This window comes from Artibeus jamaicensis, unplaced genomic scaffold (genome assembly GCF_021234435.1).
Source record: "Artibeus jamaicensis isolate MK-2021 breed Jamaican fruit bat unplaced genomic scaffold, CSHL_Jam_final contig_233, whole genome shotgun sequence".
NCBI classification, from domain to species: domain Eukaryota; kingdom Metazoa; phylum Chordata; class Mammalia; order Chiroptera; family Phyllostomidae; genus Artibeus; species Artibeus jamaicensis.
In genome coordinates, this window is record NW_026521486.1 from 34,177,087 (window position 1) to 34,203,675 (window position 26,589).

The 26,589-nt window shown below is 35.8% G+C and overlaps 1 protein-coding gene across 2 annotated transcripts in view; it reads right to left on the minus strand.

Annotated features, from left to right (window-relative positions):
- Window positions 1-26,589, minus strand: part of DNAI7 (dynein axonemal intermediate chain 7) — a 59,577-nt gene that overhangs the window by 27,952 nt on the left and 5,036 nt on the right. Inside the window, exons 3-9 of one of the 2 annotated variants that reach the window (XM_053661986.1) lie at window positions 22,197-22,281; window positions 20,839-20,930; window positions 18,764-18,865; window positions 17,808-17,945; window positions 10,587-10,733; window positions 7,574-7,677; window positions 5,368-5,677 (exon numbers count right to left, since the gene is read on the minus strand). In XM_053661986.1, coding sequence (XP_053517961.1) covers window positions 5,368-5,677; window positions 7,574-7,677; window positions 10,587-10,733; window positions 17,808-17,945; window positions 18,764-18,865; window positions 20,839-20,898 — 861 coding nt within the window. In that variant the 5' untranslated portion in view covers window positions 20,899-20,930; window positions 22,197-22,281. Of the gene's footprint in view, window positions 1-5,367; window positions 5,678-7,573; window positions 7,678-10,586; window positions 10,734-17,807; window positions 17,946-18,763; window positions 18,866-20,838; window positions 20,931-22,146; window positions 22,282-26,589 lie in introns of those variants that run through there. The other variant, XM_053661985.1, reaches the window with a different exon arrangement.

Here is a 26,589-nt window from a genome sequence, read left to right on the forward strand (position 1 = left end):
GATTTTTCAGAAGTTTCCATGCCAGAAGAGAGTGAAACAATATATTCAGTATGCTGAAAGGAAAAGAAAAACAAAACTGCCAACCAAAAATACTCTATCCTGCAAAATTGCCATTCTGAATAGGAGTTTTTCAGACAAGTGGAAACTAAGAGAATTTATCACCAGTACATCAGCTTTACAAGAAATGTTAAAGGGACTTCTTTAAGCTGAAATAAAAGGGCACTGATTAGTAACAGAAAAATGTATGAAGGTATACATCTCACTGGTAAAGGTAAAAATAGAGTAACATTCAGAATAATCAAATGTTGCAAAGGTGGTAGATTAGTTATTTATAAAACTAGTATGAAGACTAAAAGACAAAAAGAGTAAAAATAGCTATAACTACAATAACTTAAGTGTTGCACAAGATAAAGAGATGTCAATCGTGACATCAAAAACATAAAATTGGCAAGGAAGTAAAAATGTAAAGCTGTAGAATGAAAACTTGAGAGTTGTGATCAACTTATAATATTATTAAAATAAGTTGTTTTATGAAAAATTCAGAGTCACCAAAAAGCAAAAAATGACTATGGATAAACAAAGTATACGTGTAGAGAAAAAAATAATGAAATCACAAGGGAAGAGAGAAAGAAAAAAGAAAGGTACAAAGGAATTACAAAACAGAAAACAACAGAATGGCAATAAGTACATGCCTATCAATAATTACTTTATAGGCACATGGGCTGAATTCTCCAATCAGAAGATATAGAGTGGGTAGTGAACCACAGCAACAAAAAGACCCATGCATGTGCTGCCTACAGGAGGCTCACTTCAGATGCAAGGACACACACAGACTGGAAGTAAAAGGATGTAAAGAGATAGTCCATGAAAATCAAAAACAAAAGAAAGCTGAGTTAGCTATATTTTTATTAGACAAAATAGTCTTTAAAACAAAAACTGTAATAAAAGACAAAGAAGGTCATTACATAAGCATAGAGGGGTCAATCTAACATGAAGATGTAACATTTGTGAATACTTACGTACCCAACATAGGACCACCTAAATAAAGCAATTATTAAAAGATTTAAAGGAGAAATAGATAGTAATGTAATAATAGTAGGGGACTTTAATACTCCAATTTTATCCATGGATAGATCATCAAGACAGACACCAGTAAGAAAATATTGACCTTAAATCATACTTTAAATAATATGAACTTAAAGAACATATACAGAACATTCCATCCAAAAGCAACAAAATATATATTCTTACCTGGTGCACATAGAACATTCTCCAGGATTGATCATATATAAGGACACAAGAAAAGTCTTAATAGATTTTAAAAGATTAAAATAATATTAAGCATCTTTTCCAACCACAATTGAATGAAACTATAAATCAATTATGAGATGAAAAATGGAAAATTCACAAATATGTGAAGATTAAACCTCATGCTTCTGAACAATCAATGAGTCATAGATTTAAAAAAATGTTAAATACCTTGAAACAAATAAAAATGGAAACAAACACCAAAACTTATCAGATGAATCGAAAGCAGTTGATGGTTCACAGAATATACTTATATATTAAGAAACAAGAAAGATCTCAAATGAATAATTTAACTTTATACTTTAAGGAACTAGAAAAAACACTAATGAAGCCCAAACTTAGTAGAACAAAGCAAATAAAGATCAGAGCAGAAATAAATGTAATAAAGACTAAAAGAAACAGTAGAAAAGATCAGTTAAAACTAAGAGCTTTTCTTTAAAGAAAAAATATTAAGAAAACTTTACCTAGGTACACCAAAAAAAGGGGGAGAGAGGACTAAAATAAAATTATAAGTAAATAGGAAACATTACAACTGATACCATAGAAATGCAAAGAATGATAAGAGACTACTATGAGCAACTATATGCTAACAAAATTAACAGCCTGGAAGAAATGGATAAATTCCTAGATATTTACCAACCATCAAGACTGAGTCCTGAAATAATACAAAATCTGAATAATGCAATTTATGCAAGGATACATATAGTATCCTTGCTAGTAAATCAGTATCAAAAGCCTCCCCAACAACCAAGTGTCTAGAACCAGATGGCTTACTGGTAAATTTATAAATATTTAAAGAAAAATTAGTATCAATCCTTCTCAAACTCCTTCAAACAATGGAAGAGAAAGGAACACTTCCAAACTTAGTTTACTACACTGATATTAACCTCATACCAAAACCAGATGAGAATACTACAAGAAAAAAACTATAGGCCAATATCTGCAATGAACATAAATGTAAAATTCCTCAACAAAATATGAGCAAGTCAAATTGAACAATACGTTAAAAGGATCATCCACCAAGATCAAGTAGGAGATATACCAGAAATACAAGGAAAGTTCAACACCCACAAACCAATCACCACATTAACAAAAGATAAAAATCATGAGAGACAAAAAAATGTCCCGAATGAAAGAACAAATCAAACCGCCATAAAAAATACAGCTAAGCAATGAAGAGCTAGCCAACGTACCAGATGCACAGTTCAAAACACTGGTAATCAGGATGCTCACAGAAGTGGTTGAGCAAAATAGAAGAAAAAGTGAAGGCTATGAAAAGTGAAATAAAGGAGTATGTATAGGAAACTAACAGTGAAGGGAAGGAAATGGGGACTCAAATCAACAGTTTGGACCAGAAGGAAGAAAGAAACATTCAACTGAAACAGAATGAAGAAACAGGAATTTGAAAAAAATGAGGAGAGTCTTAGGAACCTCTGGGACAACTTTAAATGTTCCAACATCTGAATTATAGGGGTGCCAGAAGGAGAAGAGGAAAATCAAGAAATGGAAAACTTATTTGAAAACACAGTGAAGGAAAACTCCCTCAATCTGGCAAAGGAAATAGATTTTTAGGGAGTTCAGAAAGCTCAGAGAGTCCCAAAGAAGTTGGACCCAAGGAAGCACACACCTAGGCACATCATAATTACATTAGCCAAGATTAAAGATAAAGAGAGAATCTTAAAAGCAGCAAGAGAAAAAAAGACAGTTACCTACAAAGGAGTTCCCATAAGACTATGAGCTGATTTCTCAAAAGAAACCTTACAGGCAGGAAGGGGCTGGAAATAAGTAATTCAAATCATGAAAGGCAAGAACCTACATCCAAGATGACTCTATCCAGCCAAGCTATTATTTATAATAGAAGGGCAGATAAAGTGCTTCTCAGATAAGGTCAAATTAAAGGAGTTCATCATCACCAGGGCCTTATTATGTGAAATGTCAAAGGGACTTATCTAAGAAAAAGAGGAAGATGAAAAATACATATAGTAAAATGACATCACACTCACAACTATCAACAACAGAACCTAAAAAACAAAAACAAAAATGAACTAAGTAAACAACTAGAGCAGGAACAGATTCACAGAAATAGAGATCACATGGAGGGTTATCAGTGGGGAGCAGGGAGGGGCAGAATGGGGGAAAACGTACAGGGAATAAGAAGCATAATTGGTAGGTGCAAAAAAGACAGGGGTAAGTTAAGAATAATATGGGAAATGGAGAAGCCAAAGAACTTATACGTATGACCCATGGACAGGAACTAAGGTGGGGGAAAGATGGTGGGAGGCAGGGTACAGGGTGGAGGGGAATAAAAGGGAGAAAAAAATGGGACAACTGTAATAGCATAATCAATAAAATATATTTCTAAAAATAAAATAAAATATATGATAAAGCATTTGACATAAAGTCATTTATGATTTAAAAAGCTCTAAAAATGTGGGCATAGTGAAATGTACCCCAATATAATGAAGACCACATATAACAAGCCCACAGCTGGCTGTCTCCTAAATGGTTAAAGGCTGAAAGTTTTTCCTTTACTATCAGGAATAAAACAAAGATGACCACTCTTGCCACTTTTATAGTAAAATTATTTTTAATTTTTATTTATTGATGTTTAGAGAGAGAAAGGGAGAGTAAAAGAGAATAAAACATCAACTTGTTGTTTCAGTTACTTACACATTTATTGGTTGATCTTGTCAGTGCCTTGACTGAGGATCAAACTTACAACCTTGGCGTATCAGGACAATGCTCTAACCAGCAGAGCTACCCAGCCAGTGTCAGTGCCACCCTTGCCACTTCTATTTAACAAGCTATTGGAAGTCCTAGCCAGAGCAGTTAGTCAACAGAGAAAAATGAAAGAAATCCAAATCAGAAAGGAAGAATAAAACTGTCACTATTTGCAGATGACATTTAGAAAACCCTAAATACTCCACCAAAAAAAATGTTAGAACTTATAAATTACTTCAGGAAAGTTACAGGATACAAAATCAATACATAAAGAAAATGTACCATTTGTGGTTTGTGTTATACTTCAAAATTTTTTTACCAAGGAAAAAAATGCTGCTCTGTATTTGATATCTTTACCTACCAAATTCTGATTTCCATGAGGACAGGGGCCATATGAATCCCATTCATTACATGACCTCTGCCTCCCATTATATCCCTGAAATATAAGTTTTCTATATGTGATTGTTGGTAAGGTAATGAATAGATGGATGAACAGTTTCCCTAATCTCATTATCACCAAAATATTAAAAGCTATAATCATCTCAGGTCTTGATTCCTGAAAATTATCAGGAAAAAATTCATACTATTCATTCATTACTGGTGAATACCCTCTTTCTAGTATGGTGTGTAGCATATGGTAGATGCTCAATTGAGATTTTCAAAAATAAATGACTAGCCCTGACCAGTACTGCTCAGTTAGGTGGACGTCAGTCATTCTGCAAAGTAAGGGGTTGCAGGTTTCATTCCTGGTCAGGGTGCCTGCCTGGGTGGCTGGTGCAGGAGGCAGCTGGTCAGTGTTTGTCTCTCACATTATTGTTTTCTCCCCCTGTTTCTCCCTCCCTTTCCCTCTCTGTAAAATCAAATTAAATAAAATCTTTCTAAAAATACGTGTTTTACCTCCTAAAAAAATCAATACATAAAAATCTATTGCATTTCTATACACTAATAATAAACTATCATTAGGAGAAATAAAGAAAACTCCATTTATAATTATATCAAACAAACATACCTTGGAATAAATTTAAGCAGGGAGGTGAAAGAGCTGTACACTGAACACTGTAAGACATCAATGAAAAAAACTGAAGAAGACAAAAATAAATAAAAAGATTTTTCTGTGCACACGGAGTGAAAGAATTAATATCCAAAGCCATCTGTACATTCAATGCAATTCATTTCAAAATTCCAATGGCATTTTTCACAGAAATAAAAAAAAAAATCCTAAAATCTGTATGAATCTACAAAAGACCTTTAATAGCCAAAACAATCTTGAGAAAGACAGGGAATCTAAGAACACTTGTTATATAAGGAAAAAGAATTATACATATAATTGTGTCTTACCATTTGTATTTCAGTATCACCTTGCTCTTCAACTTTTATTACTTCCTCCTGGACTGAGTTACGCTCATGTTCTGCTTGTTTGTGCTCTTCTTGGAACTCTTTGCTAATTTCTCCTTGGACATTGTTAGCTTTGTCTTTGACGGAGTCAGATTCCGCTGAAGCAGGCAGCTGAAATAATGTTGGAACAGGGTGCAGCGGTGTGACGTGATCATAGTGAGTATGCAGGAGACGTAGAGCAATGTCGCTTGTTGCTAATATCCTTGGAATTTCAAATGTAGCTTGTATTTCACTGCATCTGATACTTCTGTACCTGTTAATAATTGATTTTAACAAAAAAGGAAAGGCCCAGGGAAACACTAGGTCTGTTGCAAATTTACTCCTAAGTACTATTTGTCTTCACTTTAATTTCCCCACAATTTAGAATATAGTCTTTGCAGGATTTGGACCCAGTTGCTAATTTTATCCTTCCCAAAACATGCTCTTGGGATGGACACTCTTGGGAAGGATATTCCATAATGCAATACTCTTCTTTGTCACCGGCAGCTCCTTCTGTCTCCTCTGCACAGACTTCTTCCTAACCATCCCTTAAACGTTGGTATCACTCAGCCCCCCATCCTTTCCTTCTCTACATAATCTCTTTGGATATTATTTCTAGGCTTCAATGATTATTTAAATTATCAGGAGCTTTTGATATGAGTTCTATGTTTCCTGAGGGTACGTAGCAGGAAGAAAGATCCTGAATGAACTTTAAGGAGTCCAAAAGTGCCCTTAAATGTGAGCATATAGTATGACTTAACGTTCATAAGAATCTGATGCCTGAAAAGTTCAGAACTCCTGATTTACATGCTAATGACTCCCAAAAATATATCTCCAACTCAGATTCTCTGAAGTCTTTCAGAGAGTTGCCCTTTGACATTTCATAAGTCTTCAGACTCAACAAGTCCATCCCTATGACCCCCTTGCCATCACCACCAAAATAAAAAAGACATTTTTCTGCCTCCATTATTCATTATCTTAGTAAAAGAAACACCTAATTCTCTTCTTTAGACCCAGATAATTAATGCAGAGCTAGTCATTTTACTTTTATTCTTTTAAAATTATACATATTAATTCTCTTCACTCTTCTACATATGACATATTTTATGATACAAGGTTCTATTACTATATTGTCTCTAATTTAGATTTAAACCACAGAGTATTTTGTAGCAAAAACAATATGGAAAATATTTTATTTCTTCCTTTTACTAAATATCCAAAATAAAATTCAGTTTCTTCCATTGTAATATGACTAGTCTTTTCAGAAGTGAGACCAGAACCTCCTAATTTTTTATTCTGGTAAATTGTGTTTTTAAATTTACTGCCATACTAACTCAATTAATTAGAAATGTTTGAGATCAAGCAGCAACTGAGTGCTCAGGAATTTATCATTACCACTGTCATTCCTCAGAAAGCTGTTACTTTGTTAAAAATAATTGGGGAAACATCCCTTGAACATCTAAACAATGGTAAGTATAAAAGTCTTATTTTTTGCCCTGGCTGGTATGGGTCAGTGGATTGAGTGCCGGCCTGTGAACCAGAAGGTCACCAGTTCGATTCCCAGTCAGAGCACATGCCTGGGTTGCAGGCCAGGTCCCCAGTCAGGGGTGTGCGCCAGGCAACCGATTGATGTACCTCACACATCAATGTTTCTCTCCCTCTCTTTCTCATTCCCTTCCCCTCTCTCTCAAAAAATAAATAAATAAAATCTTTTTTAAGCATTATTTTTTAGAAAGTATTATTTTTAATAGTTCACAAAGATAATTTCTTTTTTTAAGTTTGAGTTAGCCATGTAGAAAGTACCTACCACTTCTATTTTTTTGTGGGGGGAAGGTTAAGAGAAGGGAAACACCTGATATTTATTCAGCATATGTTTGTACTAGACACTATGCCATGACCTTTATGTGCGCTACTATTTAACCTCAGCCCAATCCTATTAAGTAATATAATCATCGTTAGCCTGTTGATATACTGAAACTCAACAAACCTGTGACACTTGCCTAAGGTAAATGGCAGATCAATGATTCAAAACCCCGTTTGGCTGACTTCTCGACATGAATTTTTCCAAGGATATCTATCATGTACCATGCTGTTATTCAACAAGAATGTGCCTGGTAATCATGATGTGATTCTAATGTCTTTTAACCGACAGTATCGCCCAGGGGAATACCTTGGGTTCTTCTTGAGGTTTGCCCACACATAGAGGGTAATGTTTTCATCTTGAATGACTTTTTCCATATTTCCAGTGTCCAGATCTGCCAAAGTACTAGCTTGCTATAAGAGAAAAAGAAAATACTATAAAAGATCAGAGGCCTTATAAATTATACAATTTAAATAAGTTAGGGTGTTGGATTCAACACTACTTTTAGTGTTTAGTAACACTAAAAAAGTTACTTGGGTAAACATAAGGTTCAATCAAAACGACAAAGAATTGCTTAAAAATTCTCAAAATTACACAAGTATATTTACTTAATTAAATGTGCTCCCCCTTTTCCACTTGATTTCTCTAAGGACTGAATTTGCTCCTGTATATTCAGGTACCATCTATTATAATTAACCTTTTCAATTTTAACATTATCATAACTTTTCATTTTAATTATACACAGACTTCTTTATCTTTATTAAGACATAGATTATTATACTGCAAAAATTTGCCTATTTCTGAACATATCAAGGTTAGAAAACAAAATATCCAGTATACAAAATCCAGATGAGTTGTGCATTTAGTCCAGTACTTGGTATATAACATTAAACATACAATTAAAGATGTTCTTAAAAAATGTTAAGTAAAAATTAACATAGCTTGATGCCTATTGCTCAAGAAATAGGCACTCTTAATGGGCTTAAGTAAGTTAATATGTATTTGGTGGCTATAATGTAAAAACTTAGAAGGACTGGAGATTGACTTATTGCTTTTTTTTTTTTTTAAAGTAACTGTCCCAGCTCCTACTTCTTTTTTTCTGTGAAATTAACTTTCTGAAGTATCCAGGATAGTTTCTCTGTATAATTGTTCCACATTGTGGATTTATCTAATTGTTTCCTCATTGTATCATTTGACCTTTTCCTCTGTCTCCTTATTCTTCATGTAATGGGTCTAGGTAGGTTTAATTAGACTCAGGCAAATCATTTTTAGTAAAAAAGGCATCATAGGTTTTGTTGTGTTCTTATATTACAAGCCTTCAGGAGGTGTATTTGGTCCCACTATTAATTATGTGGATTTCACCACCCAGTTAAGGTGGTGAAGTCACCCACAGCTCCATATTTCAAAGCACGTTTTTCCCCAATCAGTAAGTAATCTGTAAGGAATCAGTAATTCTTTGGCACTTTTCACCTAATTATTTAGGTAGCCGTTGATGATCCTTATCATTTATTATATTAGGGATTGAAATATGGTCATTCTTATAACTGCCCATTCCTCCTGCATTTATTTATTATATAGCATTCTTCCGTAATTCTCCCCACTCCCCACACCACCTTCCTCCTTCCTTTTTGGAGTCTCACTATAGACTCACGGATTTTTATTTATTCAGTGTGCTATAATCAATTATAGTCATTATCCTTTCTGATAGCCACATGGCCCCAAATCTGACTAGTGGGAGACTCTTCAAGGGAGTCCTGTCCCTTTGGATGTGGCTCCATTAGACCTGGGCATTCATGTGCTTTCTAGCACAGAAAGACTCAACCTCCTCGTTCAATAACAACCTCACCTTTCACTTTCCCTTCCCCAGACCCAGAATCAGCCCTTTACTCCAATTACACCTGGCTTCTTTTTCATGGAATAAAAAGAAATATAGTTCATACTGATATTTCCATTTTAAATATAATGTTACAGCATGTTTAGTCTTTTATTTTACTATATTTTTATCTTACGATAAAAATCTTTATTAATAATTATAACATATTCCCTTACTTGCTTTATCTTACAACATAAAATAGTTGTAGAACCATAATATATTTTTGGTAACAATAAACTTAGTGATGTTTAAGCCTTCTTTGCATTTCTTTTAGTAATTACAACACATTCTCCCAAGGCTATACCAAGGTGAGGACTGTTGTCTAGACCAAAAAATGAGACAGAATAGCCAAATGTAATGTGTGACCTTAGATTGTCTTCTGATTAAAAAATAAATAAAACAAAACCAGTTACAGAGGATATTCATAAAATATTAGGGAAAACTGAAATATGGGCTGTATATTAGAATGTTATAGAAATAATATAGAATACATTATATACTATTTAGAATATTAGAATATTCTAAATATATTTAGAATATAGTATTATATTCTAAATAATATATAGAATATACTGTTTCTATATTTATATAATTAATAAAATACTTTTTGAAAGACAAATACTATATGATCTCACCTTTAACAGGAACCTAATCAACAAAACAAACAAGCAAAATATAACCAAAGACACTGAAATTGAGAACAGGCTGACAGTGACCAGAGGGGAGAGGGGAGGGAATTTCAGGGGAAAAGGGGAACAGTTTGCAGGAACAAGTATAAAGGACACAGAGACAATAACGAGGGAGGCATGGAAATGGGAGGGAGGTGGGGAGGGCTGGGTGGATGAGCTGGGATGGGGGTAAAAGGCAGAAAACTGCACTTGAACAACAATTAAAATAAATAAATAAATAAATACATGAATAAATAACTATTCTTGGTTTGGGGAACATGTTTCTAATCCTCTGCATGTTCAAACAAAAATAGAGGCAGTTATTTATAATCTTTAAAATAGAGATTTAACCATGTTAAAAGTTACTTTTTTATTAATTCTCTTAGGTATAATAATGGTTTCACGGTTACTTGAATATGATCATTAGTGCTAAGATATTTGAAAAAATAGAGTGACTACAATAATTGTAATTCTGTATCAACTAATGTATCTAAAATGAATATCTAATTAATAAGGTTTTGTGAATTTATTTTCATAGCGATCCTGGGGAACCTTGGCAAGTATAATAAAGAAAACTAGATTTTAGCTCTATTGATGTTTTATTTCTTTAAAAATATTTACAGCTCTTAAGTAAGGATAGATAGATGTACCTTAAATTATGCCACTTTTTTGTAACCTTTTACTTTTTGAAAAATAATACCGAATTTTTAAAATTATACAGCATAAAATTGTAATGCCCATAAAAGTTAATAATAACACATAAGCAAAGTATCACACTTACTCGGAGCAGTACTTCTGTGGCTGTGTTAAACTTCAGGTGAAGGAGCTCCTGCAGCTCCAGAATTGACCCCCGGTACTGTGCTATATTTTTATCTTGCAAATCATAGGGTGGGGTTTCCAATAAAATTAGTTTCAACTTACTAATTAACTATAAAGCAAAAGTACAAAATAAACATATAAAGTAAAAATTTACTCTAAAAGCAAATCAAATCTGACCAATAAGAAAAGAAAACGTGAAAAGGGGATATTCTAACGTTTTTGAGGAAAAATAAAACACATCTTATTGTCAGAAAAATAAATAAATACCAAGAAGGATTTTTATATTATTTAAGACCCTGGAAAAAGACTATTTCCTCCCAAAATTCCATTATAAAAATTCTCAGCCATGTGTAACAGGGCTTTCATTACCTAAGAATATGGAGCAATAGAAACGATAACAATATCAGAACAGTGAAAAGGAGAAAGTAAAATTACTAATATTTACTGAACAGTTACTATGTGCTAGAAGCCATTCTGAATGCTTCATATATTTTAATTCATTCAATCCTCATCGTACCTCTATGAGGTGGATACCGTCACGGTGCCTATTTTATAGGTGAGTAAACTTGGGAACATCTGGTTTCACCTCTAAGAATCTTGGAAGACGCCATTCTGTTCTAACAAGTAAAAAGGTAGGCAGACTGCAAAGTCAGGGACTCTTCTTTGACCAGTACGTGCGGGACAGAGAGACCTACAGGTGGACCCAGGGAGTCCTGGCCTACCAGGACAAACTCAGGAGCAGAAGCCACTGCAGGAACCAGTGCCTGGCGGGACACCTGAGCTGTAAATAATAAATTGCTGGAAGCTTGGTGTGGACACTTCTGAGAGTTAAAGAAACTCCAGGAGGACACAGCCATGGCAGCAGGAGGGCCCTCAGTATTGTGACATTCACCTGCAGTGTCTCGACAAGGTTCACACACTAAACGTGGAAGAAAAATCCTCTCATGCTTCCGGCAGTGGAAGGGGAAAGGGAACCATTCTGAGATACGCCCGAGCATTCTGTTCTTAGTAAGGCCTGATCTCGGGAAACTAATTAAGAGTCTAACCTGCTGGAGTTTTATCAGAGCCTGATTCACCTGGGGGAAGGAAATATCCAACTCCAGCTGGCTCTCGTCACCCCCTCCCACTGAAGAGAGGATGAGGAAATTAAAAACACCTGTGAAAATCATCCCCCCCCCGGCCCCGCCCCCGGGGCAAAGGATTACTAAAACACTGAGACCTAATCACAGGACTACATGGGGTCCAGCAGAAGCAACGCCTGCTCAAGTGTGGTTGGCAGGGTAATAATGGGGGTGTAATCATTTATACTTTTAATTGAACATTTCACCTAAAATGCCATAGGGTGTGCTCAACTGTGATATTGTTATGTTACAGAATTACATGCTTATGATTTTGGAATAAAAGATTCTGTACTAAAAAAGGGGCGTTATTTGAGTCAGGCCCTGCAGATCTCCTCCCCTGCCCCTCACCAGCACATAACTAAAGGCCTATTTACAGCAACTCCTTTTACTCAGGACATTCCATCCGGCCGTCAAGAAAAGACCACCAGGATTACCACCAGGAATATAAAAAAAACAAAATGAAACAAAAAACCCACCACGATTTGAAGAGACATGGCATGGATGTTAGATTAATCAAACTGGAAATTTTTTAAATAACTACAATTAATATTCTAAGGGTCCTAATGGACAGCATGCAAGGACAGATGGCTAACATAAGGGGAGAGATGGAAATCCTAAGAAAGAACCAAAAAGAAATGCTAGAGATAAAAATCAGTGTGACAGAAATGAAGAATGCCTTTGAAGGGCTCCTTAGTACACTGCACTCAGCTGAAGAAAAATGCTGAGTTAGAAGGACATGTCAATAGAATCCCAGGAAACCAACAAGCAAAGGGAGTGAAGACTGAAACGAAAACAGAATGGACTATCCAAGGACTTTGGGACAATGACTAAGGTCACCCCCACATGATGGGGATGCTAGAAGGAGAAAAAAGACAGAAAGGAACAGAAGAAATATTGCATATAATGACTAAGAATTTCACCAAATTAATATCAGAGGCCTAACCACAGATCCACAAAGCTCAGAGAACACCAAGGAGGATAAATGCTCCCCCAACCAAATAAAAAACAAAAACAAAAACAAAAACAAAAAAACTACACTTAGGCATATCATTTTCAAAGTGTAGAAAATCAAAGATAAATTTAAAAATCCTGATGAAAGCCAGAGGGGAAAAATAAAACACCACACCTTTAAAGGAACAAAGAATCACATCCAACAGCTCAGAAACCATGCGAGCAAGAGAAGAATGGAGAGATCATTAAAATGTTGGGAGAAACTGAGGCACGGCATGATCAAGGAACAGCTAGTAAGTGGCAGAATTTAGGGTGGGACACTGACACGGATAATAAACAGAAAGTTTCTGAATTAAGAGAGGCAGCACGGTAATGGGGGACAGTATGGACTCAAGCCAGATGCTGGGCTTCATTCCAGCCACCTCTTACTATCAGTGTGACCCTGGGCAAGTTACTTACTATCTGTGCCTCGACTTCCTCATCTGTAAAATGGAGATAATGGTGCCTAACTCACAGGGTTATTGTGAAAATTCAGCAAGTTACTCTTGTATTTCTAAAGCCTGGCATAGTAAGCATTATCTAAGAGTTTGTCAAATAAATGAACTTGATAATCTAGGATTTGATGTTTACCAGGGGGTCACTGCTATCCAATTATTTCTGTTCCTCTTGTGGCTTCCTGATTTAGTTTCCTATTGCTGTGATTCCTCTCCTCTTCCCTACTATTTATTACTCGTAATTCTTTACACCATATTCATTCATAACAGGAAGATGCCACTTTGCACTCACCCCTGATGAGCTCCAGTGCGTCCTTCCCCTGCCTCCCAGCTAACAGCAGAGCACCAGACTCCTGGACCAGCACCATGCTAGGGCAGCCTCCCCAGTCAAGGGCATGTGCAATGGCAAGACACCCTATGATGAATCCACGGGTGTGCAATACCTCACAGTGTGTGGGAGGCTCTCTGGAGTCTCTGGAAAGTCAGAGCAAGCCCCATCTAAGGTCTCATAGGGGACTCTAAGCAGGTTGCAATCTTCATATGTAAAAAAGGTAGTCCTTCATATGTAAAAAAATCTCATCAGCATGTTGTCCAGATTAAAATAGGCAATGCTTGTTATGTGTTTGCAAGAGTCCGGAATTATTCCACTGCACAGCAACATGGAGGAGAGTTAAACCACAGTGACAAGAGGCACAAAAAGTATCGAGAGGACTTAGAACACAGGTGGCAAACACAAGTCCCACAGACCAAATCCGGCCTTCCACCTTGCTTCTACCCAGTGGCAATACCGAGCTCTCGCTTAACTGTTAAGAAGTAGTTACATTTATACAGTCCTAAAATTACATTTGGCCCTTTGAAGGCAACCATGAAGCTGATGTGGCCCCCAGTGAAGATGAGTTTGACACCCCCAAATTACAACAAAAAGCATAAAGGAGCACTTCCAGTCAAGATGGTGGCATAGGCAGACATGGCTGGCCTGCTTGTACAACCACATCAAAATTACAACTGAAATATAGAACAACTATCACTGAGAACCAACAGAAATCGAGCTGAATGGAAGTCTGACAACTACAGAATTAAAGAAACTACATCCAGACTGGTAGGAGATGGAGAGACATGGAACAGGCTGGTCCCTCACCCATGTGTGATGGATAAAAATTCGAGAGGGACATTCCAGGAGTGAGAAGTCCCAGCCCCACACCACAGCCCCCAGCCCAGGAAGATAAGTACCTCCAACTTCTGACTGTGAAAACCAGCAGGGGTTGAGTTGGTGGAAGAATCTTCTAGAGCCCCAAGCAGTACCTCTTAAAGAACCCTCACACAGACTCACCTACTCAAACTCACTCCCTTTGAGCCCCAATACTGAGGTAGCAGTATGAAAGGCACCAGTGGCATATGGGAAGAAACTGAGGTTTCTAGCATCAAGGTGAGCAGAGACAATTGTCCCTTGTCTGAACCCTGCACCCACAGTTGACAGCCCACAGTGCCATATCTGAGATTCCATCAACCCAGCTAATACTGTTTGCCCTGCCTTCGTGATCCTCAGAGACTCCACCCCGCCCAACTTATGGGCCTACCCACACTGCTTTTCCATAGGAATAGCTGGACTTGGCTCATGCTTCATAACTTGCTAAATCATATAAAATAAGCAACAGCTGGCCTCAGTGAGACCCTCGCCCAGCAAGCAGCAGCCAGCAGAGATTCACAGGTTGGCTTCTTCTGAAAATCTTCATACCCAGCACAATTAACAGCTATCTCAGATCGCTTTATAGCTTAGGCAGCATGGCCCTGGGCAAAACAAAAGCAGGGGCTGACTTTGTTCTGTACCACCTAGAAAACCCCAGGGCCAGCACACCCAGTGGACCATGTGGAACACCACTGTCCTGTACCTGTACAGCTGATCTTCCACGGAGGATGGAAGTTGGTGGTGGGTGGTCACAGCCAGTCCCTGCAGCTGACTGGCTAAATCCCTCCCATTGACCTGTCAACAGCAATCAAGGCTCAACTACAGGAGGAGGGTATACCCTAAACACCCAGCTTGGGTGACAGGGGAGGCTGTGCCACTGGACCCTATAGAAAACTTATTACATTAGGCCACACTACCAAGACATGGGGTGAAAGCAACTCTACCTAATACACGGAAGCAACACTAGGAGGCTGACAAAATGAGGAGACAAAGAAACATGGCCCAAATGAAAGAACAGATCAAAATTCAAGAAAAAGAGCTAAACAAAATGGAGATAAGCTATCTAACAGATGCAGAGTTCAAAACACTGGTTATAAGGATGCTCAAGGAACTTGGTGAGGACCTCAACAGCATAAAAAAGATCTAGTCAGAAACTAAGGATATACTAATTGAAGTAAAGAACAATTGACAGGGAGACAACAGTAGCTGAAAATCAAATCAATAATTTGGAACATAAGGAAGCAAAAAGCAACCAATTAGAACAACAAGTAGAAAAAAGAATTTTAAAAAAACCTCAAGAATAGTATAAGCAGCCTCTGGGAAAACTTCAAGTGGTCTAATATTCATATCATGGGGTGCTGGAAGGAGGAGATAAACAACAAGAAATTGGAAATCTACTGAAAAAATAATGAAAGAAATCTACCATAATTTGGTGAAGGAAATAGACATGTAAGTCCAGGAAGTACAGAGAGTCCCAAACAAGATGTATGCAAAGAGCCCACTCCAAGACACATCATAGTTAAAGTGCCGAAGTTTAAAGATAAAGAGAGAATCTTAAAAGCAGCAAGAGAAAAGCAGTTAGTTACCTACAGGGAAGTTTCCATAAGACTGTCAGCTGATTTCTCAAAAGAAACTTTGCAGACTAGAAGGGCAAGAAATATTGGCAAGAAATATTCAAAATCATGAAAAGCAGGGACCTACAGCCATGATTTCTAGACCCAGCAAAGCTATCATTTAGAATCAAAAGGCAGATGAAAAGCTTTCCAGACAAGAAAAAACTAAAGGAGTTCATCATCATCACCAAATCATTATTTATTATAGGAAATGTTAAAGGGACTTCTTGAAAAAGAAGATCAAAACTATTAATAACAAAATGGCAAGAAATTCAAATCTATCAACAATTGAAACTAAAAAACAAACTAAGCAAAGAAAAACAGAAACAGAATCATGGATACAGAAGGTGTTTTGATTATTGCCAGATGAGAGGAGTAGTTGGGGAATGGGTGAACAGGTGAGGGGATTAAGAAGTCCCAATAGGTAGTCACAGAATAGATATGGGGATGTAAAGTACAGCATAGGAAATGGAGTAGCCAAAGCACTTACATGCATGACCCATGGACATGAACAATGGTGGGGGGATTGCCTGAGGGGGGGGGTTGCTGGGTGGAAGTGTGAAAAGGGTCAAAATCAGGATAACTGTGATAGCATAATTAATAAAATATAATTTTTAAAAAGCCTAAAGTATAACAGGATCAAGAAATCCTTTACTTTTACTTTCTAATATTATGTAAGTGTGTCTAAGTGTGGATTTCTTTCTATTTAACCCAAATTGGCATTTTGTTATATTTCTTGAATCAGAGGGTTCACTTCTTTCCTCAATTCTGAAAAACTGCCAGCCATATCTGTTTGACTACTTTCTTTCCCTTATTCTTCTGGCTTATTTCCCTTATTCTTTCCCTTGTTTCCCTTTTCAATCATTTTTTAGTCCTTCTTCCTCTATCATACATATATGTCAACTGCTCTTTCCATCTCTTTATCTCTCTGTGCTGTAATCTGGTAAATTGTCCAATCCACTTAGGATGCACTCCTAATTCAGAATTCTCACTAGAAATGTTATTTTCCTTCTATGAAGCTAAAGATGAGCAAAACAAGTTCGTATCACCTCCCTTTGCAGAGGAGTTTTTTCCCCCTATTAAACACATTACCTTTCTGCGGCTCCCAGCAGTACAGGAGGTCTCTGATCCATTTGTCACCATGCATATAACCTTGGCTTTGCCTCTGATAGCCCTTTAAACCCAAGCTAAGGCACCAGGGGTTAACAGATACTTTCTGGGAAGCCCCTGACTTCTACACCTGCCCACTTTTCTAAACTGTTTTATGACCTCCAAGATTTTCCCTTATTTTCTTTTATACTAGGCAATGGACTTAAATGTCATTTAAAATATTTTCCAGCATTTTTAAGTGTTTGTAAAGTGGTAGTTCCTTAGGCTAGTCTATGCATCCTGTTTGCAGAAACAGAACATAGGATATGCTTATTCATCTTGGTACTTTCACTGCCTGAACGAGTTGGGGCCTGGTACATAGTTAACAATAAATACATGTGTACTGTATCAATGAATAGTGAATGATGCAGCTGAAGATAAAATTACTCACTTTCTCCCTAAGTTATTAACATAAATGGGTGCAACTTAATTTTTTTACTTGAATTAGACACACATACAGTAAATATTTCACATTTATGTTACGTTGACCTCATCTAAGGTATCAAGGGGTTTTTAGGAGTTAAAGAGAAAAGATTAGCAAATATTTTTCTCCATAGCCAAGGGGGCAAATATTAATGGCAAATGCCATATTTTATTTCTATATTTTTGAAATCAATTTGTAATTTAAATAATTTTAAATTATGGAGTAATAAATACTTAGGTACTCACCTGCAGCACTAGTTTACTCTTGGCAATGACTTCCTCAAAAGTCTCATTTGTCTCCTCTTTCCACAAGCTAATGAAAGTATTGATTTCTTGGGCTTCTGAAGGGTCGGGGCTGCCGTCACACTGAATGTAGTGCATCCACTGCAGAAGAAAGACACCTGGAGGTTCACACCGATGAAAATTCAACCGAAGATTAAGTCACTTCTTGTTTAAGTAAGAGTGCTCACAACCTAGTTTTCTCAATTTGGGCAGAAATATATCAGGACCCTAACTAGTTACTTATCTCTAAAGTATCCAAATTACTCTTTGGCAAAATAATTTGTAAGCCTCAATAATTCAAATAAATACAAAGTTTTGTCATATTTTAATTTTTCATACCATGTATCAGTTGGTTTTATTTTGCTTTCCTTTCTTATCATATAGCTTCTGTATTTACAAAAGACAACAGTTGGACTAATTTCTACGAATCAAATCATTACTAACTGTTAATCCACAATAGCATTTTAGTAGGAGCCTTTCCATTCCTTTTTAGTCTATGCAAATTCTACATTTGTAATCATACTGCACTTATAATTTTTTTGCTTAACATTATACCATAATCATCTCTCATCTTATTATTACATTTTTTCCTTTTTCTCCTGATAATCACCAATGTTGTTTTTAAAGCTAGATTGCCTTAAACCCAACATTTTAATATTTTAATTTAGGACTATTTCCTCAGTGAAGATTCCAAAAATTAATTGAGTTAAAGGATATAAATATTTCAAGGATCTTATTACTGACAAATAGTTCGGTGCAAAGCTAGGTGAATTTATTTTGCTACAACAACTCTGTCAGATCAGAGATTTCTTATAGACAAATTTGAAGTTTCTTGGAACTAAAAAGGATATCAGACTACAACTCCCTCTTGTGGTACAAAAGTACTGGCTCAAAAAGAAAAAGAAAACATTCAGCCTTACCTGAGAAAGCAGTCTATTATCTCGTTTCAGTTTCTCTGCTTCAGGAAAGCACCTCTCTAACAAAAATAGTTCCTCAAGTTCTTCACTTTTTCTTTCTAGATCCTGTTGCATGAAGATACATTAAATCTGTCCTTTAATTTCAGCTTTTGTTTCATAGTAGCATCAAAATTTTACTTGGCAAAGTGTTTCGTTTCAGAATGAACACTAAAGTTCATTTGAATGTATCTGATATTTCTAAAAGGTTGCCTCTGAGACAGTGGTTTGCAAAGTGTGGTCTGCACACTCATGGTGTATCCGCCAAGGCCTTTTGGGATCTGTGAGGTTAGCCCTATTTTCACAATAGTGCTAAGACTCTGTCTTTTTCACTGTGCACACATTTGCTTTGATAGTGCGAGCTGGTGTAAAACCATGGAGATAGCACGAATCAAGGCACAAACTGTACTCATGGTCTCATTCTTCAGGGGCAGAAGTCGTGAACAGCCAGTTTCACATAAGAATGACCTGATGAACCAGTAAAAAATATTCATTTCATAACAAGTCAAGCTTTGAGGGTCTGTCTTTGTAATATCCTGTGTGATAAAATGGGAAGTATGCATAGAGCATGTCTGCTGCCTAGCAACAGACAACACTGTCTTGTGCAATTATTTGAGTACGTTGGCAGATATTCTCTCAAAAATGAATGAATTGAGCATGTCACTTCCAGGAAACAATTTAAAGTATTTGTTGCTGATGATAAAATCCAAGCTTTAAAATAATTTTCAAATTTTAGAAAACTTTTATCTATCAATGTGAGCTTGAGAATTTCCCAATCCTTAAGGACTTTTCTGATTTGATTGTAGATAGTAATGCTTATGATTTTTTGATAATGAATAATAAAAATGTGTCAATATTTGGGAGCAAATAACTCAGTGAACCAAAATTTCCAAGCAACCAATACAGGATACTGCAAAATCATGCATGGAAACAAGACCTATTCAGTGTGTAAGATAGGTCAAGGTTTTAGTGTAATAGAGTATGAAAAGTTCATTGCAATGGTTTCAGATGCTGCATTAAGAAACTACCACTTCTTTATTTTTGGTACAGTAATAAAAAATACCCACAATTATCTGAAAGGTTAATAAAATACTCCTCCTTTTTCTAGCTACATATCTGTGTGAGGCCAGATTTTCTTCATACACTCCAATCAAAAATACATATCATAATGGAATAATGAAGTGGACATAAGAATCCAATTGTCTTCTGTTCAGTCAGACATCAAAGGGATTTTAAAAATATAAGCAATGTCACTCCCCTAATTTAAAAATATATAATGTGTACTGATGGATGTTAACTAGACTTACTCTGGTGATCATTTCACAATATATACAAATACTAAATCATTATGTTGCACACCTGAAACTAATATGCTATATGTCAATCATAGCTAAATAATATACATTACATATATATAATTATATATATACCTATTTTCTTTAAAATATGTGAATCCTATTTACTTATATTAATGTTCATATTTAACAATGTTTAAGTCTATTAATATATTTTTTGATTTCTCAGTTTTAATTTCTACTATGTAAATATTAATAGATGTACCCACATAAACAAAAGATCCTTGGTGAGGGTTTTCAATTTTTAAGAACAATGAGGTTTTTTTTTCCTGAAATCAAAATATTTCACAACTACTGATTTGAAAAATTCTGGTGAAAAATAGAAGTGAAACCAAAAAAGGAGACATAGAACTTAAATATTTTTTTCCTTTTGGTCCTTGTTTAATTCTCTACAAAACAGATTGAGAATAATAAGTTAATGTTTACAAGCATGGGATCCAATGCAAAATTACTTCTGTCTAGGTCCTGGCTCTGACCTAGCTTGATTTCTCTATTCCTCAATTTCCTTATCTGTGAAATGTGGATGACAATGTCATTAATTTTACAGTAGGATTAAATGAGTTAAGCCAGTTCATACAGGCCTAACTATTATTGGTAGCTTCTGGAGGAGAATGATATTAAATAGCACAACACATCCAATAGTCATATAATTTGCCTTCATTGATAACATCATTAATGTTTACTTACCTTTACTTCCAGTTTTTGCCATTTTTCTTTCTCAATTCGTTCCATTTCAAGCCTTTCCATTTCTTCTTTTTCATGTTTCACACGGGCTTCCTCTAAAGGACAAAAAAAATTTTTTTCACAGTGATAAAAATCAATCTATTTTTAAAGCCTAAAAGTTAATTCAAATATTTGAAAGATGTAGTGATGGTGATATATTTTATAGAAGTCACAACCTTTATTATGTACTAAAACTAAGACAAATGCTAGATTTCTTCAAAAATGTAACATGACTAAATTTTCTGGCTAAAAAGAATAGGCTCATAATGATATCTTTCTTCTCTCAAAAGTTTATAATGATCCAATAATGACTTTAGCCAATAAAAAAATGACACATCTATTGGGGGTAAGTAAGAAAGGTCACATCTTCATAAGATTTCCATAACCTTACTATATGCACATCATCAAAGCAGTAACCTTAAATTTCTCTTGCTTTCACTGTGAAAAATAGGATACATATGCTGAAGAATCTGAGTTTAAATCAATTACCATAAAACATTTCCCAAGACCTACATCCTGATGTTTTATTCTTATCATGAGTCATCTAAAAAGGATTTATATGATTATACATAAAAAATCAGCATGAAACCTGAAAAACCGATTTTTAAAACCTGAATTTTATCCACAGATGTTCTTAATGTTAAAAGCTACAACCACTTGAAACATTCAGATTTTTAAAATAAATTTTGGTGTTTTTAATAATAATAGTTTTAATAGTTTTAATTGATATTTTAACAAGTGACAGTACTCTTTACATTTGGCAAATAAAATTAGGAAATTATAAAAATCTAAGCCACTGTATGTTTTCTTGCTAGTGTGTACTTCCCTTATTTAATGAACTTGAATTTCAGAGTTCTCCCTGTATGGTCAGCGCCAATGCCCCTATTTCATTATTAGTGAGTGTGACCACTTCAAGCAGGACTGCCGGAATTAATATCGAAATAAAGGATGCTCAGTTGAATTCGAATTTGAGATCAATAATAAACTTTTTTTTGGTTTAAGTATGTCCCAAATATTGCATGGGGCAAATTATGCCCTATAACTTATGGATAACTTACCCATTGTTTATCTGAAATTCAAATTTAACTGGGCATCCCATATTTTATCTGGCAACTCTCCTTTGAAATGCATCTGAAAGTGATTTGTGTGCACTATCACCTTTGTGGGTGCCCTTTACATAGTAGGAACCTATCATAAAAAATTGAATTTGAAAAATTAAAGAATTTTGAAAAGTCTTTGCAAATATACTGACTGGATTACAGAAATACCAACCTGTGGTCGGCATCACCTGCATGTAAAAATAGCATCACTGTGTTCTGTACCTTCCTCTTTTTGGCGTCTCTCCTCCTCCTCTTGTAGCAGCTTCAAGTATTCCGCTTTGGTGTTTTTCTTTTTCTTATTGCCAGGCTGAACAAAGGCAACAGCATATGTTAATAAAAGGCTACTAACCCAAGTACCTTAAAAACAGATATCCCTCAAATAATAATTATGAAAAATATTTCCATAAATCCTGTTTTTCACTCATTCAAATAAGACCACCCATTACGTGCAAAGCCTTGACTCAGTGCCTTAAGGGCAACATATGAAACCAAATAACAAAAATAAGCATAGAAATCATTCGATGCCAAGAGTAATAGTGACAAGCATAAACGATTTAAGTGGCCCTCTCTTCCCCAGTTTTCATATCTTTAAAATGATGTTAAATGGAACCTGATTTCATTGTTGTAAGGATTAAAAGAAAATATGTGTAAAAACAGTTTTAATACTGCAATATGTCAATAAATATTAAAGACATTTTTATGACTAGCAGATAGAGAATTATTTTGCAAGTTTGGAGGAAGGAGAGATTATTTTCAACAGCTGGGATCCAGTAAAATTGTATGGAGTATGTATAGTACTTAAGTATGTGCCCCCAAAAGTTTAACATTCAGATATGAGGGGAAAATATCCCCAAAGTGGGAAACACGGGCATCAGATACAGAGTTCAGAGAGCCCTGGAGAGGCCAACAAGTTCTGTGGGACCTGGAAGACTCCAAGAAGAGGTGATGTGCAGATGAGAAAGACAACTGGAGCCTAGGCTATAGAGTTTGGACATTATACTAAAAGAAACCCCCTACATGTTTTCAAGAAGGGCTATGGCTTAAGAATATAATTTTGAAAACTAACCTGGTTTTAGGGAAAAAATGATTGTAAAGAAGATACCATTTTGGTCCCTATTAACAGTAGTTAATCGTGACCCAAAATGCAGACAGGAGATTGGATCCAATAATCGGATAATGATTAAATTAGAGGCAAGAGAGGAAGGAGACAAAGAAGATTTAGAAAGAAAGAAAGAAAGAAAGAAAGAAAGAAAGAAAGAAAGAAAGAAAGAAAGAAAGAAAGAAAGAAAGAAAGAAAGAAAGAAAGAAAGAAAGAAAGAGGAATGATGGATGGATGGAAGGAAGGAAGGAAGGAAGGAAGGAAGGAAGGAAGGAAGGAAGGAAGGAAGGAAGGAAGGAAGGAAGGAAGGAAAGAAGGAAGAAAGGAAAGAAGGAAAGGGAAGGGAAGGCAAGGCACAGAAAGAATGGTAGTCCAGAGCAAGTCAATTTGTAAGAGAAAGTATTTAAAGAGGTTTAAATACAATTAGTATGAAGTGCTAGAGCATCCAGGAAATGCTGCAGGCATTAAAATTAGAAAACTGAGATGAGACCTGCAGGGCACAGATCTGAGAACCATCTTGGTGATAACCACCTCCCCTCCATTTTCCCGAAGGGAAGATTACAATGAATAGAAGACAATCATCTAAACTGAGGAATCAAGAGTGATTGATCCTCGGGATACATGCTCTTGGATGACCATCTTCAAGTTTGGGCTCACTTACTGCAGGGTGGTCCATCGGAATCTCCATTCCATTAGCCCTACCAGTTTTCCACTGTTCATCAACCCTTCTCATCCCACACTTCTTTTCCTACTCAGATAAATTTCACAGTTGGTTCATCACCATTATCACCAACATACATCTCCACCTCTCCTATTTTCCTCTCCTTCTGAGAAGCTCAGCTGGTGAATTCCTACCTCTAGTTAAATTCAACTCCCCATTAATCTGTGCTAGCAATATGAGCAGCTGAACCCTGCCAGAAAAAAAAACACATGAGTTCAAATTTATGAGCACAAGTTTTAATAGTCTTTAAACACCATGCAGTATTCTTACTACTATTTCATTGTCCTCACTATTCAAACTTCCAAAATCCCCTGCTCTTTCCTATTCTCAGCTGTTGCCCTTGCCTTGTATATTACTAGAACATTTGAGAAGAAAACAATCTCCTTACACAGCAAATCTTGGAACCCCCCTGTATCTTTGTCTGCCTTCCTTCCCTTTACGGGGGGTGAACTGTGTGGGCTTGGTGCTTGTAACTAACAAGTTCAGTTACCCACGAAGTTCTCTCTCCCCAGACTTCACATCCTCTCCATCACTGCTCCAATTCTGTTACCCTTCATGTCAAACCACCTGAAAGGAGTTGGCCCTGCCTTCATTTCCCCATTTTCTGTGTGGCCCGCACAGGCTTTTATTTCTCTTGCTCCATTAAAACCTCTCTCGTTAAAGACCTTTGCAGATGGCTGTTTCCAATGGCAACGGTCAGTTTTCAGCCTTCATTTTACTCATCTGCCATCGTCCTTTTACAAAGTTTTCTTCCCCCTTGAAGTACTTCCTTCATTTGGTCTTTGGTTAGTACTGACTTAGCCACTTGTCCCACAGGTCTCTCCTTCTCAGACTTCTTTTCTGGTGCCTCTTCCTCAGCTGTAGCTGACCAGTAAATTTTGAAAATATTTGTTTACATATTCCCTAAAATAATTTTGGAAAACTATATACCCCTTCACACATTTTTATGTTGGCATTGAAAACTTTTCATCACAAGCATAATGGCTGCAAATGTTTCCAATACATGACATAAAATAATTCTGGTATATCACTCTTTTCAATGTATCAATCACTGCCTAAAATATATCCAGTGGAATCACTGCCTAAAATATACACAAATATATCCTATATACCATGGGATTTGATGGCTAATATCATTAGTTTTAAAAATATGAGCAATATTTTCTTTAGTAAAAAGTTTAATCCTTTTTTCTCCTTAAACTGGTATTCCCACTCCACTTCCCCCACAGAAATCTTATCCTAATGTAACGTACTTGAAAACTTTTGTTGATCCTCCTATTATATTTATCTCCTACCAAAAAGGTATAAAATTTTAAATTTTATTCCCGTGTCAGAACATTTTCATCACCACATAAAAGAAACCACATATCTATTAGCAGTCGCCCTGCCATATTTACTCCCGACTCCGGCTCTAGGAAGCCGCTCATCCGCTTTCTCTGTAAATTTGCCTATTCTGGACATTTCATATAACTGGAATCAGCCAATGTGTGTTCTTTAGTGACTGGCCTCTTCCACTTAGCATAATATTTTCAGCATCAATACTTACATTTTATGGCTAAAAAAATATTCCATTGTATGGATATACTACATATTCTTTTTGTCTTTCTCTCTCTTCCTTCCTTTTTTTTTCTTTCTTCCTTCCTCCGTCCCTCCGTCCCTCCCTCTTTCTTTTGAGACACAAACAGAGAGAAAAGTATCTATTTGTTGTTCCAGTTACTGATGCATTCATTGGTTTGATTCTTGTATGTGCCCTGACTGGGGATCCAATCTGCAACCTTGGCACAGCAGGATAACACTCTACTTGAGCTACCTAGCCAGGGCTTTCATTTTATGTATGTATGTATGTATGTATGTATGTATGTATGTATGTATGTATGTAAGAGACATTTTCTTTATTCATCAACTAATGGACATTTTAGGTTGCTTGTTGCCATGTATCTTAGTTTATTTTTAAATCCACATTTATTATTATGATTATTGTTTTATACCTTGTATGTATAATCTGTTTTGTAGGTGGGTAACTCAAGTTTTGCCCAAAAAAATGTTATTTCACTTTTATTCTTGGAAACTATTTGAGCTGCTACAGAATTCTAAATTGGCCGTTATTTACTTTCAGTACACTGGAGACATCATTCCACTGTACTGGCTTCCACTGTTGCTGTTAAGACCAAAGTTCAAGTTTTGCCAGTTCTATAAATGACCTCATGATAAACCCAGTGATTCTGTTCTTCAGTTCCTGTCTTTATACAGGTTTTCTCCTGATTATTTCTTACTATCTCATCAGCTCTTAAATGCTTTTAAGATGATCATTTTGATTGATATTTATATTTGGGTCAGCATTATTTGTTTTCAGCATAAAAGTTGATTCACAAATCTTTTAAGCCCAATATTATTGGAAATTAAATAAAGATTTTTGATAAAATTATTTTTCTTAACACTTGCTTTAATTTTAAATTGATAAAGACTTTAAAGCTGCAGATTTTGCTCAAAGTATAAAAATGTCTACAATTTACCTTATTAACAAAGTCCAGCTTTCAAAATTAAGCCAACTGGCCCTATCGCAGTTACAGAAGACAGTTTGACTTCATTTTTGGCACAAATAAATGTGTTTACAAGCTACCTCAATATTTATGATGAGCCAGATATAAGTTGATTCCATTTATTTACATATGGTTTTAAGAAGATGTGATTTTAATGACCTGGACTTAACACCATTTATGTTTTAAGGGTCAATATGGAATGTTCCATAGAAACCAGAACTCGAATTTTAGGCAACTAAAGCCTGTTTGTGAATA